The sequence below is a fragment of the Pseudophryne corroboree genome, chromosome 10 (assembly GCF_028390025.1).
Source record: "Pseudophryne corroboree isolate aPseCor3 chromosome 10, aPseCor3.hap2, whole genome shotgun sequence".
Lineage (NCBI taxonomy): Eukaryota > Metazoa > Chordata > Amphibia > Anura > Myobatrachidae > Pseudophryne > Pseudophryne corroboree.
In genome coordinates, this window is record NC_086453.1 from 269,557,293 (window position 1) to 269,572,335 (window position 15,043).

Here is a 15,043-nt window from a genome sequence, read left to right on the forward strand (position 1 = left end):
TTCCATATATATGAATTTCATTGAGCCCAATGTGGCTAGAGATCCTTCTCTCGAGTGATCAATTTTAACTCTCCAATTTATGGATAGACATTTTGGACTCACTCTGCATGGCTACGGTGAGTAGCCGTTACTTACGTTCTTGCTGCTACTAGAAAGTGTAAGTGGAGTGGAAAAGTGAGATGCCCATAACAAACAATAAGCTCCTACTGTAGATAACATTTATCAAGTACATTCTTCTCTTCTCTTTTGAATGTGTAATTCATCTCCCCTTTTGACTTTTAAATGTTCATATAGTGGTATCATTGCTAAATGATCTCCTTCTTCAAACTACTTCTAAGTAAATTGTCACTGGCCCACTGGGGTGAGTTGTCTTTAGCTGATATTAATCATCAGACCATATTTGAACTCACACTACAGACCATGATAGGATCTGTCATAATAATGAAAGCAGACAGTCTCACAATGTATGCAGATAGATTAGCTTAATATGAGGGTGGAGGACTTAAACCTCACACAAGCCACACAAAAGACGTTGTGCTCTTTAAACAGTACAGTAACTTGGCCTATTAATTATTACATATATCTGGCACAGCTAGTCACAGGTGAGAAAAGCAAACAGTGGTGTGTGCCTATTAAAATGCAGAAATGAGTATTAACACTTAGTACTAGTATAATGGCTACTGCAGATGTGAGAGATGGAAAACTTACTGAGCCCTTCTTTTCTGCTTGAAGCGCCCTCCTCTGTTCCAACAACTCTTTAACAGTCATCCTAACCTTAACTCCCTGGTATACCTTTGGTTTGGCTGAAAAACAGATAAAAACAAAATTAACAATATGCATCATGCGAAAAGCAAATATCTAATGGGGTGATTGAGGCCTTTTCTTGAGTCATATTTCATGCAGTTTTACTGCCCGTTCACTTTATTTGATACTTTACACACACTTCATGTATAAATGGAACAAGATGCAAAGCTTGGCAAATATTAGCTAATATACTTATATTTGTAACACTCTTTTACATATGGTGAACTTTGTATTCACTTTACTGGCTAAAGAGAATCGTACAGACACATTTACAATCTGCACTAACTATGGCCCTCATTCCGAGTTGTTCGCTCGCTAGCTGCTTTTAGCAGCATTGCAAACGCTAGGCCGCCGCCCTCTGGAAATGTATCTTAGCTTAGCAGAATAGCGAACGAAAGAGTAGCAGAACTGCTACTAAATAATTCTTTGCAGTTTCTGAGTAGCTCCAGACCTACTACTAGATTGCGATCAGCTCGGTCCGTTTAGTTCCTGGTTTGACGTCACAAACACACCCTGCGTTCGACCAGCCACTCCCCCGTTTCTCCAGACACTCCCGCGTTTTTCCCTGACATGCCTGCGTTTTTTAGCACACTCCCGGAAAATGCTCAGTTACCACCCAGAAACGCCCCTTTCCTGTCATTCATTCACCGATCGGCAGTGCGACTGAAAAGCGCCGCACGAATACCAGCAAATCTACTAAGTTTTGTGTAAAATAACTTAGCGCATGCGCTCTGCGTACCATGCGCATACGCATTTAGCAACAAATCGCAGGATAGCGAATATTGGCAACGAGCAAACAACTCGGAATGACCACCTATGAGTGGAAGCAGTGGTGTTAGAACTTTGCCTAGCACACAGTTTGTGTGGTCACTTACCTCCTCTGGAGTGTACATAGATGTATGTATCACAGAAAACCCAACCCTCTTTCATTTAGGTACCACTATTTTCATGGAATGAAAGTTATCCAATAACGACCTCTTGTTTTCACATCATTTATGGCATACTTTGGCAGTGAAGCAATAGCAAATGTACAGTATTTATTACATGTGCCACTCTTGTGTGCTAAACCCATTTTGGCCCAGGTGGGTAGTTTTCTACCCATTTTTCAAGATTTTTTGTGAGATGGCTAATATTGACCCAATTAAGAAAAATGTGGGGGAAGTTTTTATTTTTTGTTCGATATAATGATAAAATATTGAAGTGCTGGGTAGAAAACTACCCACCTGGGCCGATATGGGTTAAAGTACTTTGTTTTTTATTTTACATTAGTGTGCTAAGCATGAACTTCTAGGTGGTGCATTTTAAGCAAAATGTGCCCCGATCCATGGCAGTTTTGGACTGGAAAATATACCATCATACCTGTTCTATTTTATTTCAGTCATTTATTTGCAACATGACATCTCATTTTTTGAGTTGCTCTGCAAGTTTCTGCACACCAATGCATCCACTCTATACTTTTACAGTATGGCACTCTATTGCTGTTCCCCCATTCTCCCATCAGCTCTCTCTATCTCTCTCTCTCTCTCTCTCTCTCTCTCTCTCACACACACACACACACACACACACACACACACACACACACACACACACACACACACACACACTCTCTCTCTCTCTCTCTCTCTCTCTCTGCAAACACCTCTATCTTACTCTACAGAACTGTAGGTACACTTGCAGAAATTGAAGTGCTTGCATGGACAGTTCTTGAGCTTCCATCATGCTGCACTTTCACCCTGCTTGTTAACTTAGCAGCCCCCTGCTTATTAAATTAGCAGCCATGAGGTGGAAGCAGCATTCCCTCCATATGGGAATGCAAGTGTGGTGGTTTGCTGTGACATCACAGAAAAGTGCCATACTCCCAAAGCAAGACTGACATAGAGGAGCAACAATCAGCAGACTACTTCACCAACCAGTCAGTGGCCAGTTGTCTTGGAGGGGGTGACACTAAAATGCTGGAGTGTGACATTATCCTGCAGCTCCTGTCACTGACAAAGAGCCGCCATTGTAAGGACAAGTCTCTGGTAGCAGCCCAACATCTGCAGGGATGTTTAGCCACACCCCCAGTTTGATGTAACCAGTGGGGCTTTCCACTAGGCCATGCCCCCTCTGTGACAGCAGTGGGGTACTCCCATGAAGTCACGCCTCTTTATCAGAGGCCAAACTCTTTTTCAGATGTGTGCAACAGGTGCATGAGGGGGTACTTTTAGATGCACCAGATGTCTCTGACCCCAATGCCGCCACTGCCCACATGTCCCTATTTTCCATGACCATCTAATTTCCTTGAAACTATAAAATCAAACCTTGGAATAATTGATCCAGGTAAGTGAATATGTTTATTTATTTTTACTTAGGCTGGATATAAGGATTGGCCGTCCGGCTGATCACCTGACTGATCTAATAATTAGTAAGGTTTATGCACACACAATCTTGTATATACACACTGACCAGTTTGCAGCCTGAGATTCCTGGCCATAGGAGCCAGAAGTGATGTCATTGTTGCATTGCAGATGTATCTGCAAGATATATTATTATTATTATTATTATCCTTTATTTCTATGGTGCCACATGGGTTCCGCAGCACCCAATTACAGAGTACATAAACAAATAATCAAAACAGGAAAACAGTAACTTACAGTTGACGACAATATAGGACAAGTACAGGGTAAATAAACATAGCCACATCAGCAGATGACCCTGGAATAAGTATCAGGTGGCAGAAGACTGCTGGATTTGGTGCAGTTGAAGATTATTAAAGTAAGAAAAAGGATAAGCACATGAGGGAAGAGAGCCCTGCTAGTGAGAGCTTACATTCTAAAGGGGAGAGTTAGACAGACAGGGGTGACAAAGACGGGGTACATAGAGAGCGTGGAACAGAGGGTTAGGATGAGATTTGGCTGGATTTGGTGAAGAAGTGGGTCTTGAGAGCCCGTTTGAAGTTTTGTAGAGAGGTGGAGAGTCTGAGGGGGAGAGGTAGGGAATTCCAGAAAAATGGAGCAGCACATGAAAAATCTTGGCGGTAGGAGTGGGAGGAAGTAATCAGTAGGCAGTAGAGTCGGCGTGCATTAGCAGAGCGAAGAGGATGGGTGGGAGTGTAAAAGAGATAAGGTCAGAGATGTAGATGGGAGAGGAGTGGGTGAGTGCTTTGTAAGCGAGTGTGAGAAGCTTGAAATGGATTCTGAAAGGGAAGGGGAGCCAGTGAAGGTCTTGTAGGAGAGGAGAGGTAGACGTAGTGCGTTTGGTGAGGAAAATGAGCCGGGCAGCAGCATTGAGGATAGATTGGAGTGGAGAGAGGTATTTGTCAGGAATGCCAGTCAGGAGGAGATTACAGTTATCCAGTCTGGAGATGACCAGTGAGTGGATAAGAATCTTAGTAGCATCCTGGGTCAGAAAGGGTCTAAATATTTTTTAGATGAAAACGGCAGGTTTGCGAGAGGTACTGAATGTGTGGTTTGAAGGAGAGGAAGACTCAAGGATTACTCCAAGACAGAGCACTTGGGGGCTAGAGGAGATAATAGTGCCATCAATAGATAATGAGATTGTAGGAGGTGAGTTTATGCGGGAGGGAGGGAAGATGATCAGCTTGGTCTCAGACATGTTAAGTTTAAGAAAGCGCTGGGACATCCAAACAGAGATAGCAGAGAGACAGTTGGAGATATGAGTGAGGAGAGCAGGGGAGAGGTCTGGAGAGGAAAGGTAGTGTCATCAGCATAGAGATGATATTGGAAACCAAAAGAAGTAATGAGCTTACATAGTGAGGACGTATATAGAGAGAGAAAAGAAGAGGACCAAGGACAGAACCTTGTTGTACACTTACAGTTAGTCGAAGTGAGGGGGAAGTGGAGTCATGAGAGGAGACAGAGAATGAACGGTCAGAGAGGTAGGAAGACAGCCAAAAGAGGGCAGTATCATGCAGACCAATGGAGAGAAGGATTTGCAGTAGGAGAAGGTGGTCCACAGTGTCAAAAGCAGCAGAGAGATCAAGAAGAATAAGTAGAGAATAATGTCCCTTAGATTTAGCAGAATGGATGTCATTGCATACTTTTGTAAAGGCTGTTTCAATTGAGTGGAGAGGATGAAAGCCAAACTGGAATGGGTCAAGCAGTGAATGTGAGGAAAGAAAGGAAGTAAGGTGGTTGTAGACAATACGCTCAAGGAGTTTGAAGGCAAAAGGGAGGAGAGAGATGGGTCGGTAGTTGAGAGAGTGTTTGGATCAAGGGTAGGTTTTTAAGAATAGGAGAGATGAGTGCATGCTTGAAAGCAGAGGGGACAGTGCCTGATTAGAGGGAGAGATTGAGAAGGTGGGAAAGATGGGAACAGGCAGAAGGAGAAAGGTAGCAGAGCAGGCGGGAGGGGATATGGTCAAGTCTGGAGGTGGTGAGGGGACAGGAATGAATGAGGGCCATGACTTTACCTCCAGATGCATGGGAGAAAGATGTCAGAGTTCGCGAGAGAATGGGGAGGGGTGGTAAGGGATGGGAGAAGGCTGGTTGCTGATGGTCTGGTATGATTTGATGTCCTGATGTATGGAGTCAATTTTGGATGTGAAGTAAGTGGCAAAGTCAAGAACAGAGAGTGAGGAAGGGAGACTAGGTGGTGGTGGGCAGAGGAGTGAGTTGAAAGTGGCAAAGAGGCGCCGGGGGTTGGAAGACTGGGAGGAGATGAGGTTCTTAAAGTATGACTGTTTAGCAAGAGAAAGGGCAACACTGAAGGATGAGAGCATAAGTTTGATATGGATGAAGTCTGTCTTAGAATGTGATTATCTCAAGTGTCACTCAGCAGTATGTGAGCATTTATGTAGATATCTTAGCCTCTGCCATGCTGCACAGACGATGTCATATGTCTATGAACAACACCATTCAACGAGATATAGACTGTAACCATCAGCCAATAGTCCATCCAATATATTGTTCATCTACTCTTTGAATGATAGTGTGTACCCAGCATTACATTAATTACATATCTGCCAAGTATTTATCCAGAATTTGTCAATATAAAGCTGGCCACTCTTCCAGATTTGATTGGACAATTGTTTTACCAAATAAGTTGACCAGTGCTCCTAGTATTGCCTATCCTGACAGATCACAATCAGGCCTGTTGATTTAGAATTCCCGTCAGCCTGGTACAGCTTGCCATTTGTGCACACATCTGGATATGTTGGCACCAGCCAATCACTGTCTAACTGCCACGTCACAGGCTGGGTTTGAAAAATGACAGTTAGAAGCTGATTGGCTGGTACTTTATCTCCATCCAAGGCTTAGTAAATAGATCCCAATGACAGTGTTATTTTAAGGGGAGGCAATCACCAGACCACCTGTCAGGATCCAGGCAGTCACAATGCTGATACCAGAATCACAACAGGCGGTGAGATACAGCTGCCAGAATACCGGCGACACAGTCTTTTCTCCCTCTATGGGTGTCCACAACACTAGCGCTCGCCCCACTGTCGGCATACTGGTGGCTGGGATCCCGCTGTTGGGAACATGACAGAAGGGAACCCTGCCACTGGTAAAAAGTGTGTATTCCATTTGAAGTAGAGTGTATAACATCATACAATCATGGCTGGGTGAGGAGGCACACACTGACTGGTGATATATCAATATGCTTTTACACTCTATTTTTAAGTACTACCATGTATGGGAGATGTCTGCTACAATCAGTGGGGCACTGATATATAATCAATACAGACACACTGACTGAGGCGAGTATTATAATGGATGGGGGACCTACTAGGTTGCTACAATCAGCAATGGGGTGGAGAGGCACTTATATATAATGCAGTCTACACTAATATGATTGGGTGTAATAATAAGTATTAGAAGGTATGGGTGCCTGCATTATATATAAGTGCCACCCCACTGATTATAGCATGTCCCCATCCCTTATAATACCCATTTTTGCGCCCCTCAGTCAGTGACTGCATTGATTATATATCAGTCCCTCCCCCCTCCTCACTGATTGTAGCAGGCACTACAATCAGAGAGGGGAGGGGGGGGGGGGACACTGATATATAATCAATATATTCACTGATTGAGGGGTGTAATAATAGGTATTATAAAATGCTGTTACATGCAGTCGGTAAGCCTGGGTCACTCATATACAATGCAGTCAGTGAGTGAGAGTGTAATAATGGGGTATGGGAACCTACTACATTCAATGAGGGAGGAATTGATCTAAAATGCAGTAACTGAGTGGTGTAATAATGGAAATTAGAGGTGAGGGGACATGGTGCAATCAGTGAAGAGGGAATGTAATATACTGTAATAGAACATAAGGAGGAAGACCAGCAGTTAACGTAAGGGGTATAAATCAGGAATGGAAATGTAGTGCTATGGATTGTTTGAGGGACTGGGGCCCTAAATCGGTATGTTACTTCCAGTAGCGGATCTTGCCACGGGCAAGCAGTACTTTTGCCCGGGGCGCCGCCATCCGGAGGGCGCCGCACCATGGCAAGACCCGCTACTGCTGTGCCCCCTGCTGCCCGCTGTGAAGGGAACTAGATGCGTAGCGTCTAGTTTCCCTTCGTGGAGAGGACCTTTAGTGTGCGGTGCCCGATGACGTCATCGCGCACCGCACAGCAAAGGTCCTCTCCACGAAGGGAACTAGACGCTACGCGAGGACCTTTGCTTTGCTGGAGAGGACCTTTGCTACGCATCTAGTTTCCCTTCGTGGAGAGGACCTTTGCTGTGCGGTGCGCGATGATGTCATCGCGCACCGCACAGCATGTCAGCGGCGCTACTACTGTACAGGGGGTGTAACTGACCACGCCCCCTGTGTGAAGCCACGCCCCTATTTCCTGCCCGGGGCGCAAAACGGCCCAGAACCGGCCCTGGTTACTTCGGGCCCTATGAGGTCTAAATCCACTTCTGGTATCACTGCATGGTGGATGTAGCAGAAACAGAGCAAGCTGTGTTGTAAGGACATAAGAGCACTTGTACTGTAAATACTTCCATCCAGGTTAACCACACTATACTACATTCTGAGCTAATGAGTGACTTCTGTATGTAGCTACCTGTTTTTTGGTGACAATGGAGAGTCACAAACATCTGAAGCTGGCAAAGAAAAGTTAGGAGAAGAGAAAACTAATGTATATTTATATCTACAAAACAGAGATAATAATGATACAAGTTTGAAAGATGTTTTATTGATCTTATTGATATGGCCTTGCTTCCTCTCTCTCTCTCTCTCTCTCTCTCTCTCTCTCTCACCCCTCTCCCTCATTTTCCATGATGCCTGCAACTTGTGTTCCTCCAGCAGTTTGGAACTACAAGTCACAGCATGCCATGATAGGGGGGAATTTTGCAGGGGCTAATATGCTGACCTAATTTTCCCAAGCCTACTTTTATCCATAGTTTTCTCATTGGATCTTCTTCCCAAAGATCTGCCCCGAATTTAAGTTTCAGATATAAAATAACGCGTTACAGAATGATGGAAAGTTACTGTCCTGCGGCTATAATTTTATGCTCAGTGGCCAGTATACCCGCAAACTTTTATCACATTGTTATCTATATTTAATTTAGTATACAGCATGGAGAGGTGTCTGCAGTACCTTATATTGTCGGTGGGAATGTATATCCCCCATACGTTCGGGAAAATCACCATAAATTGCCACATGTCAGCAAATATAAATAATTGTGTTGCAATTTTATAACCAGTAGGTGCTTGAGATTACTGTCACTATTATGTGATTCAGATTAATGTCACTATAAAGTGATTCAGATTACTGTCACTATTATGTGATTCAGATTACTTTCACTATTATACGATTTAGATTACTGTCACTATTATACAATTGAGATTACTTTCACTATTATACGACTGCGATTACTTTCACTATTATAAAATTTAGATTCCTGTCACTATTATACGATTGAGATGACTTTCACTATTATACCATTGAGATTACTGTCACAATTATACGATTGAGATTACTGTCACTATTATACGATTGAGATTACTGTCACTATTATACGATTGAGATTACTTTCACTATTATACAACAGCGATTACTGTCACTATTATAAAATTGAGATTACTTTCACTATTATACCATTGAGATTACTGTCACTATTATACGATTGAGATTACTGTCACTATTATACGATTGAGATTACTATCACAATTATATGATTGAGATTACTGTCACTATTATACAATTGAGATTACTGTCACTATTATACGATTGAGATTACTGTCACTATTATGTAACTCAGGTTAATTACACTATAATGTGATTCAGATTACTGTCACTTTTATGTGATTCACTTTACTGTCACTATTATACGATTGAAATTACTGTCACTCGTATTTAATTCAGATTAATGTCACTATTATGTAAATCAGATTACTATCACCATTATAGAAAAAACGATTAGAAAGAATAGACTGCAAATACATCAAATCCAAATGTTTATTTGCTTTTATCTAAGTGACCTAAAATCTAACACTCTCACTTTTACAGCAACAATGTTGCAACATTCGATCCGCACAGCAACAAAGTAGCTCAGACAAATCGCTGCACACATGCGTTAGTAGAGAGTGATTCAGACGTAAAGTCTCGGATATCCCTGGAGCTTTTACGACAACAGAGGGGAAAGCAGACTGCAGTCCCGGAGGAAAGCTTTCCTACTGTGAGATATGTTACTTATTACTGATAGTGGCTGCACCCTGATAGTCGCCCACCCCGTGTGACCCCCTACCTGGACTCAGGACAGCTGATATGTAAGTAATGCTGCCTAGTGTGTAAGAAGCGGAGTACAGGAATGAATGGCGGCAAGGACAGTACATAGCGTGTGTGTGTGTGCGGAAGTGAGCCAGGCATTACACTCACAGCCACCTATATGTATATGTACTAATAACGTTATAGTATTGCAGGCGTATAAGGAGACGATCTTTCTGCCTCTATCATCGTATCTGGCTGTTAAAGCATCCACATTATTAAAGTGATAATAGGGTAAATGTCAGGGCAGATGACTGTACGAGATACCCAGGATAATTCCCAGTTCCCCAGATAATCCGTTCTGCAGCATATTCCTGTCTGTAATAAATAGCACTGTGTGATGTAAGAGATCCCAGAATCGGAGTGGAAATGGAGGAAGCAGACCCCTCCCACAGATAATCAGTTTGCATTGCGTTTTGCATAATGGACTGGGTCAAACAGATATGGACATTAAACGTTTATGTATGTGAATAGTCGGGGAGAGCGATGTCTGATACAATAATAATAATAATAATACCCAACGTCATTATATGGATTTCTCATTCACGTTATAATGTCAGTGTTCAAGTATAATATGGGCATAATATTTATTTATGTTACTTGTAGGATGTTATGTGTTTATCATAAGTAAAAACAATAACAAGATGAGAAATAGTCACATAATCACTGTATTGGTATGTGGAATTAAGAGTATGGTAATACACTGATTGAATAAGATAATGACAGAGTCTTTAGCAGGTAATTAGCTCCTGGGTGGAACGATGCAGGTAATTGTGTACAGATAGATAGGGGAGACAATTGCTCTGTTTTACCACAAGCAAAGTATATAAAAGCGGACACTGCAGGTCTTTACCCACGCCCAATGGCTTTATTGAATAGAAGAGGTAGTGATTTTTCATTAAATCGTTTAAAACTGTGATTCTGGACTTGTGTGTGTGTGTGTATAGAAATGTGATATATGGGAGAATAGTTAGGAAGCAGCTTGATTGCATGATCAGTGCACTGGAATCTACTATACTAGAATGTTCATTTACATGATGGAACGTTCCGGTCTTTGTAATTGTGCAGAATGTAAACAATTTGTAACTGAAATCCGACGCAGTTTTATGGCCTCATAACACCAGATATGAATTATAATAATGCTGAAGCCACTTGTGGATTTGTCGAAAAGTATTAGTATATTCCGGTAGCCCTTATACTCTAATGCATTCATTAAGAACTCAATTTCTACTTTAATACGTGTGTACGTATGTATACACACACACACACACACACACACACACACACACACACACACACACACACACACACCTATGTGTGTCCCATCCCAGTACACAATGACACAAATCGATTATTGCCGTGTAAATCTATGTGTACGTTAGCGTTAAGAGTAACAAACAAAAGCTGCGACCCTGGTCAGGGGGGGATAAGTGCTAGATTTACTGTCCGCAGCTAGCAGTCAGATAGGCGGATAAATGAGCGAGAAATCTCCCTCAGAGAGCGCCCCCTGCCGGCGACAGGCTGCCTAGAGACTCCGCACATGGCTCAGCAGCCTGCACCGATCTCAAGAGTGGGAGAAGAGGGCAGCGCAGCCCCGGGAGACCCAACAGAGACATCGGGCCAGAGGGACTGCACACTGACCCCTTCGCAGGCTCAAGCTACAGGGGGGGAGGGAGGAGGGGATCCCGCTGGGAATCTGGTGGCTTCTCCTAGCCATAGGGGGAATCAGAAACGCCCAGTTTTAACGGTCAGAGATGGGGGGGATCCACAAAACTCTCATTTCTAATCTATTTTTTTTTTTGCAACAGTTTTTTTTTGTGCTTTTTTATTACTAAGATGTCACAAAAAAAAATAAATCACAAGAATTGCAATCTGCATTTACCACGATCAGTGATTTATCACTGCACGAGGTGTGCATGGGACAATAGCTGGGTACATCAGGCTCGGCTACTTCGTAATGTATGATACTAAAAATGTCTAAAACACTGCAATAATACTCTGTAACAGGGTTGGGGATACTCAGAGGAACAGCTGCATCCTCAGGGAGACATAAACTTCCAGTACTGCATGAGAATGCTGTGTCTGATTCATACTCCACTACTGCACATTAATGCTACTTAAAAATAAAAAAGTATCTACTGCTAAAAACACGAAAGTCATGTGAAGCATTGTCATGTAAATATGCAAACGATATATATATTTTTTTTTTGCTTAGTGCATTTTAAAAGCTGCACATTTGCACTGCATATTAATGTGTCTCTCATTTCTTTAAAGGCAACTGCATAGACAGAAGACTGGCAGAAAGGCTTACATATACACACACAAAAAACTGCAAAAGAGGGGAAATAAGAGTAAAGCAAAATAAACTTACCAGACATTTGAGAAGATTATTCGAGGTTTTCCTTATTTAAATAAAAAATAAATAGAAAGAAAATAGAATCCCACTGATGCTGCTGTATGGAACAGCCCCAGAGCCTCTTCTATAGAGGTAAAATAGGGCATAAGAGTGTAATTTCTTCAAAGTTCTTAAAATAAACCAAGTCACTTAGCTGAAATTCAGACAGTAGATATACAATACAAATGTATTATACCTACAGATATATGATTGAAAATTTCCCCCAACATGCCACCTATTTAAAAACTCTAGAAACCAATGATTTGACAATCAATGATTGCGCGATAGTTTCAATTTGAATATTCAAAGCCCTAACAAAAAGGGAGATCTTTCCTTGAAACAAAGCACTTTCACATATAACTGAGGGTCTTTGGGAATAAGATTTGCTCTCAATCCCTCCCACTGTCCCTCTTTTTTCAAAATTTTCCACATTTTATACCCCTTTACCCCAAATTCTCTTTGTGCTCACAAAGAGCCCCTCTATCTTCAGCACAGAGTTAACTGGGTGGCCAAAAACCTGTGGAAGTGTGGTGTCTAACAGTCTGTCATGTGTTGGTGCAGTGGGGATACTTTGGGGGGTCAGGTGGGGCTGATTTTTGCGTTTTTGGGGGATATATGGCTGGGATATGGCTTGCAGGGGGCGTGGCTGCAGAGCAGACAGTGCTGAGCTATTCATTGTGTGAGAGGAGCAGGCCGGGCGCCTCGGCCACTCTGCAGCTATGCTAGCTGCTCTGCGTCCACACTGCGGCTTCCACGCACGACTTCTGCACGCCAATCTGTGCAGCAAATGTCACTTTATCATTAAGGTGTATTTAAGAACGAATTGAAGGGTTTCATCTGCTCTTTCTATACCATTATAAGATGTTATACAACACTATTCCTCACACTTAGAGAGTATATAAATATATACGCATTTAGGTACACACACACACACACACACACACACACACACACACACACACACACACACACACACACCGTGTGTGTGTGTGTGTGTGTGTGTGTGTGTGTGTGTGTGTATGTGTAATTATTGAAATAATTATTTTATTTTATGTTTTGTTTTATATATAATTCAAGGGGGGGTAATGGAGGCATACAGTTGATTTCTTGAAGTACTGTGTAACCATGCGGTTAGTAAACGTATTCACATTAATATTAATTTGTGAATAAATAAAACCTTTGTTATTTAATCAGTAATCTGTGTCATTGAACATTTTTAGTATGCGAAATGGTCCATATAGCAAATGCAAAGTTTAGTTTTGGATCGTCTGTTGTGAAAGAGGAACATATCGTAATAATAGTCGTTCTGGCAAAATACACTATTATACGATCACATGCGGCACACAGTTATAATGAGGCAATCCAATCCCCATTATCACTAGTGCATTGTGTATGCTTGTGTCTGTGTATATGCCACTTACACATTGTACAGTGTACACTGTTGTTTTTTTGATCACACACACACACACACACACACACACACACACACACACACACACACACACACACACACACACACTATCCATCTATCTATCTATCTATCTATCTATCTATCTATCTGTCTGTCTGTCTGTCTGTCTGTCTGTCTGTCTGTCTGTCTATCTATCTATCTATCTATCTATCTATCTATCTATCTATCTATCTATCTATCTATCTCTCCTTACTAACATTTTGCTACACGTGCTAGGTCGTTGTACAGTATCTATTCTTCTGTACACACACACACACACACACACACACACACACACACACACACACACACACACACTATCTATCTATCTATCTATCTATCTATCTATCTATCTATCTATCTATCTATCTCTCCTTACTAACATTTTGCTACACGTGCTAGGTCGTTGTACAGTATCTATTCTTCTGTACACACACACACACACACACACACACACACACACACACACACACACACACACATTATCTATCTATCTATCTATCTATCTATCTATCTATCTATCTATCTATCTATCTATCTATCTATCTATCTATCTATCTATCTCTCCTTACTAACATTTTGCTACACGTGCTAGGTCGTTGTACAGTATCTATTCTTCTGTGTACACACACACACACACACACACCATAGCTAGATAGACAATTTATTTATATATGTACCCTAGATATACTGTATACAGTATATACACTAGATATATACCTGACACTGTTGGTAATTATGCACGATAACTGCTGAACAGTTACTGTTCCACTGCGCACACCGTGCTACGCATGCAGTGAGGAAGGAGCTAGATCTTTCTGCTGCAAAACGTGTGTACAAAAATCATTTGTAATCTTCATGTACATTGCGTATTGTGTTTGTTCTTATAGATTCCCCACATGAGAAGACGTGTGAATGAATAGATGGGGAATTAATAGAAGAAAAGAACAAGGAATAGTAATACTGGTAACACATAACTTAAGGTTTGCACAAATAATGTCAAAGTGTTAGTGACCTAATCTGTACAGTAACTGTACATACTGTACAGACCTTTCTTTATTACAGTAGTAGCACAAATATACATATATAGATATATTTTGATGACAGTTTGCTCTTATTCATAGGATATATAAGACATTTGTAATTTTTTTATTTTTTTTTATTAACACATTTCATGACTGATTAAACTGATAACTGGAAACAAACTTTTTGGTATTGGGTAAATTGCGTTATATAACTAATAAAATGGGTACAGCGCCACCTACTGCTAGAAAGAAGTATTGTGTCTATTCTATAATTCTTTAGTTCTATTCATTTCAATAAGTTTTCAAATGAATTTAAACAAATACATTACTAGAAAAACAATGGTAAATGCCAAGTAAATAATAGTCATTAGGCTGTGTTAATGTATATATTTTCATACTTACATAATTAGGTATTTTGTAGTGTATTGTAAGCTTGCGAGCAGGGCCTTCCTACCTCTATGTCTGTCTGTTTTTACCCAGTTTTGTTCTATTACTGTTGTTCTAATTGTAAATCGCAACAGAATAGGCTGCACTATATGAGAAACTGTTAATATTAAATAATAGTGTGAACTATCATTCTGAAAATGTAGACTGTCATTTACTAGCAACAAATGAATCACAGATGTCAGTGAATACTTAAGTATTGTTAACTA

The 15,043-nt window shown here is 41.2% G+C and overlaps 1 protein-coding gene and 1 long non-coding RNA gene across 2 annotated transcripts in view; one reads left to right on the forward strand and one right to left on the reverse strand.

The window, feature by feature from the left end:
- POU2AF3 (POU class 2 homeobox associating factor 3) overlaps positions 1-15,043 on the reverse strand; it is a 71,670-nt gene that overhangs the window by 9,602 nt on the left and 47,025 nt on the right. The window contains exon 2 of the mRNA XM_063941905.1: positions 709-803. Coding sequence (XP_063797975.1) covers positions 709-768 — 60 coding nt within the window. The 5' untranslated portion in view covers positions 769-803. The remainder of the gene's footprint in view (positions 1-708; positions 804-15,043) is intronic.
- Positions 1-15,043, forward strand: part of LOC134965511 (uncharacterized) — a 62,583-nt gene that overhangs the window by 2,966 nt on the left and 44,574 nt on the right. Inside the window, exons 2-3 of the long non-coding RNA XR_010188407.1 lie at positions 9,263-9,522; positions 14,256-14,348. This is a non-coding gene — a long non-coding RNA (uncharacterized LOC134965511). The remainder of the gene's footprint in view (positions 1-9,262; positions 9,523-14,255; positions 14,349-15,043) is intronic.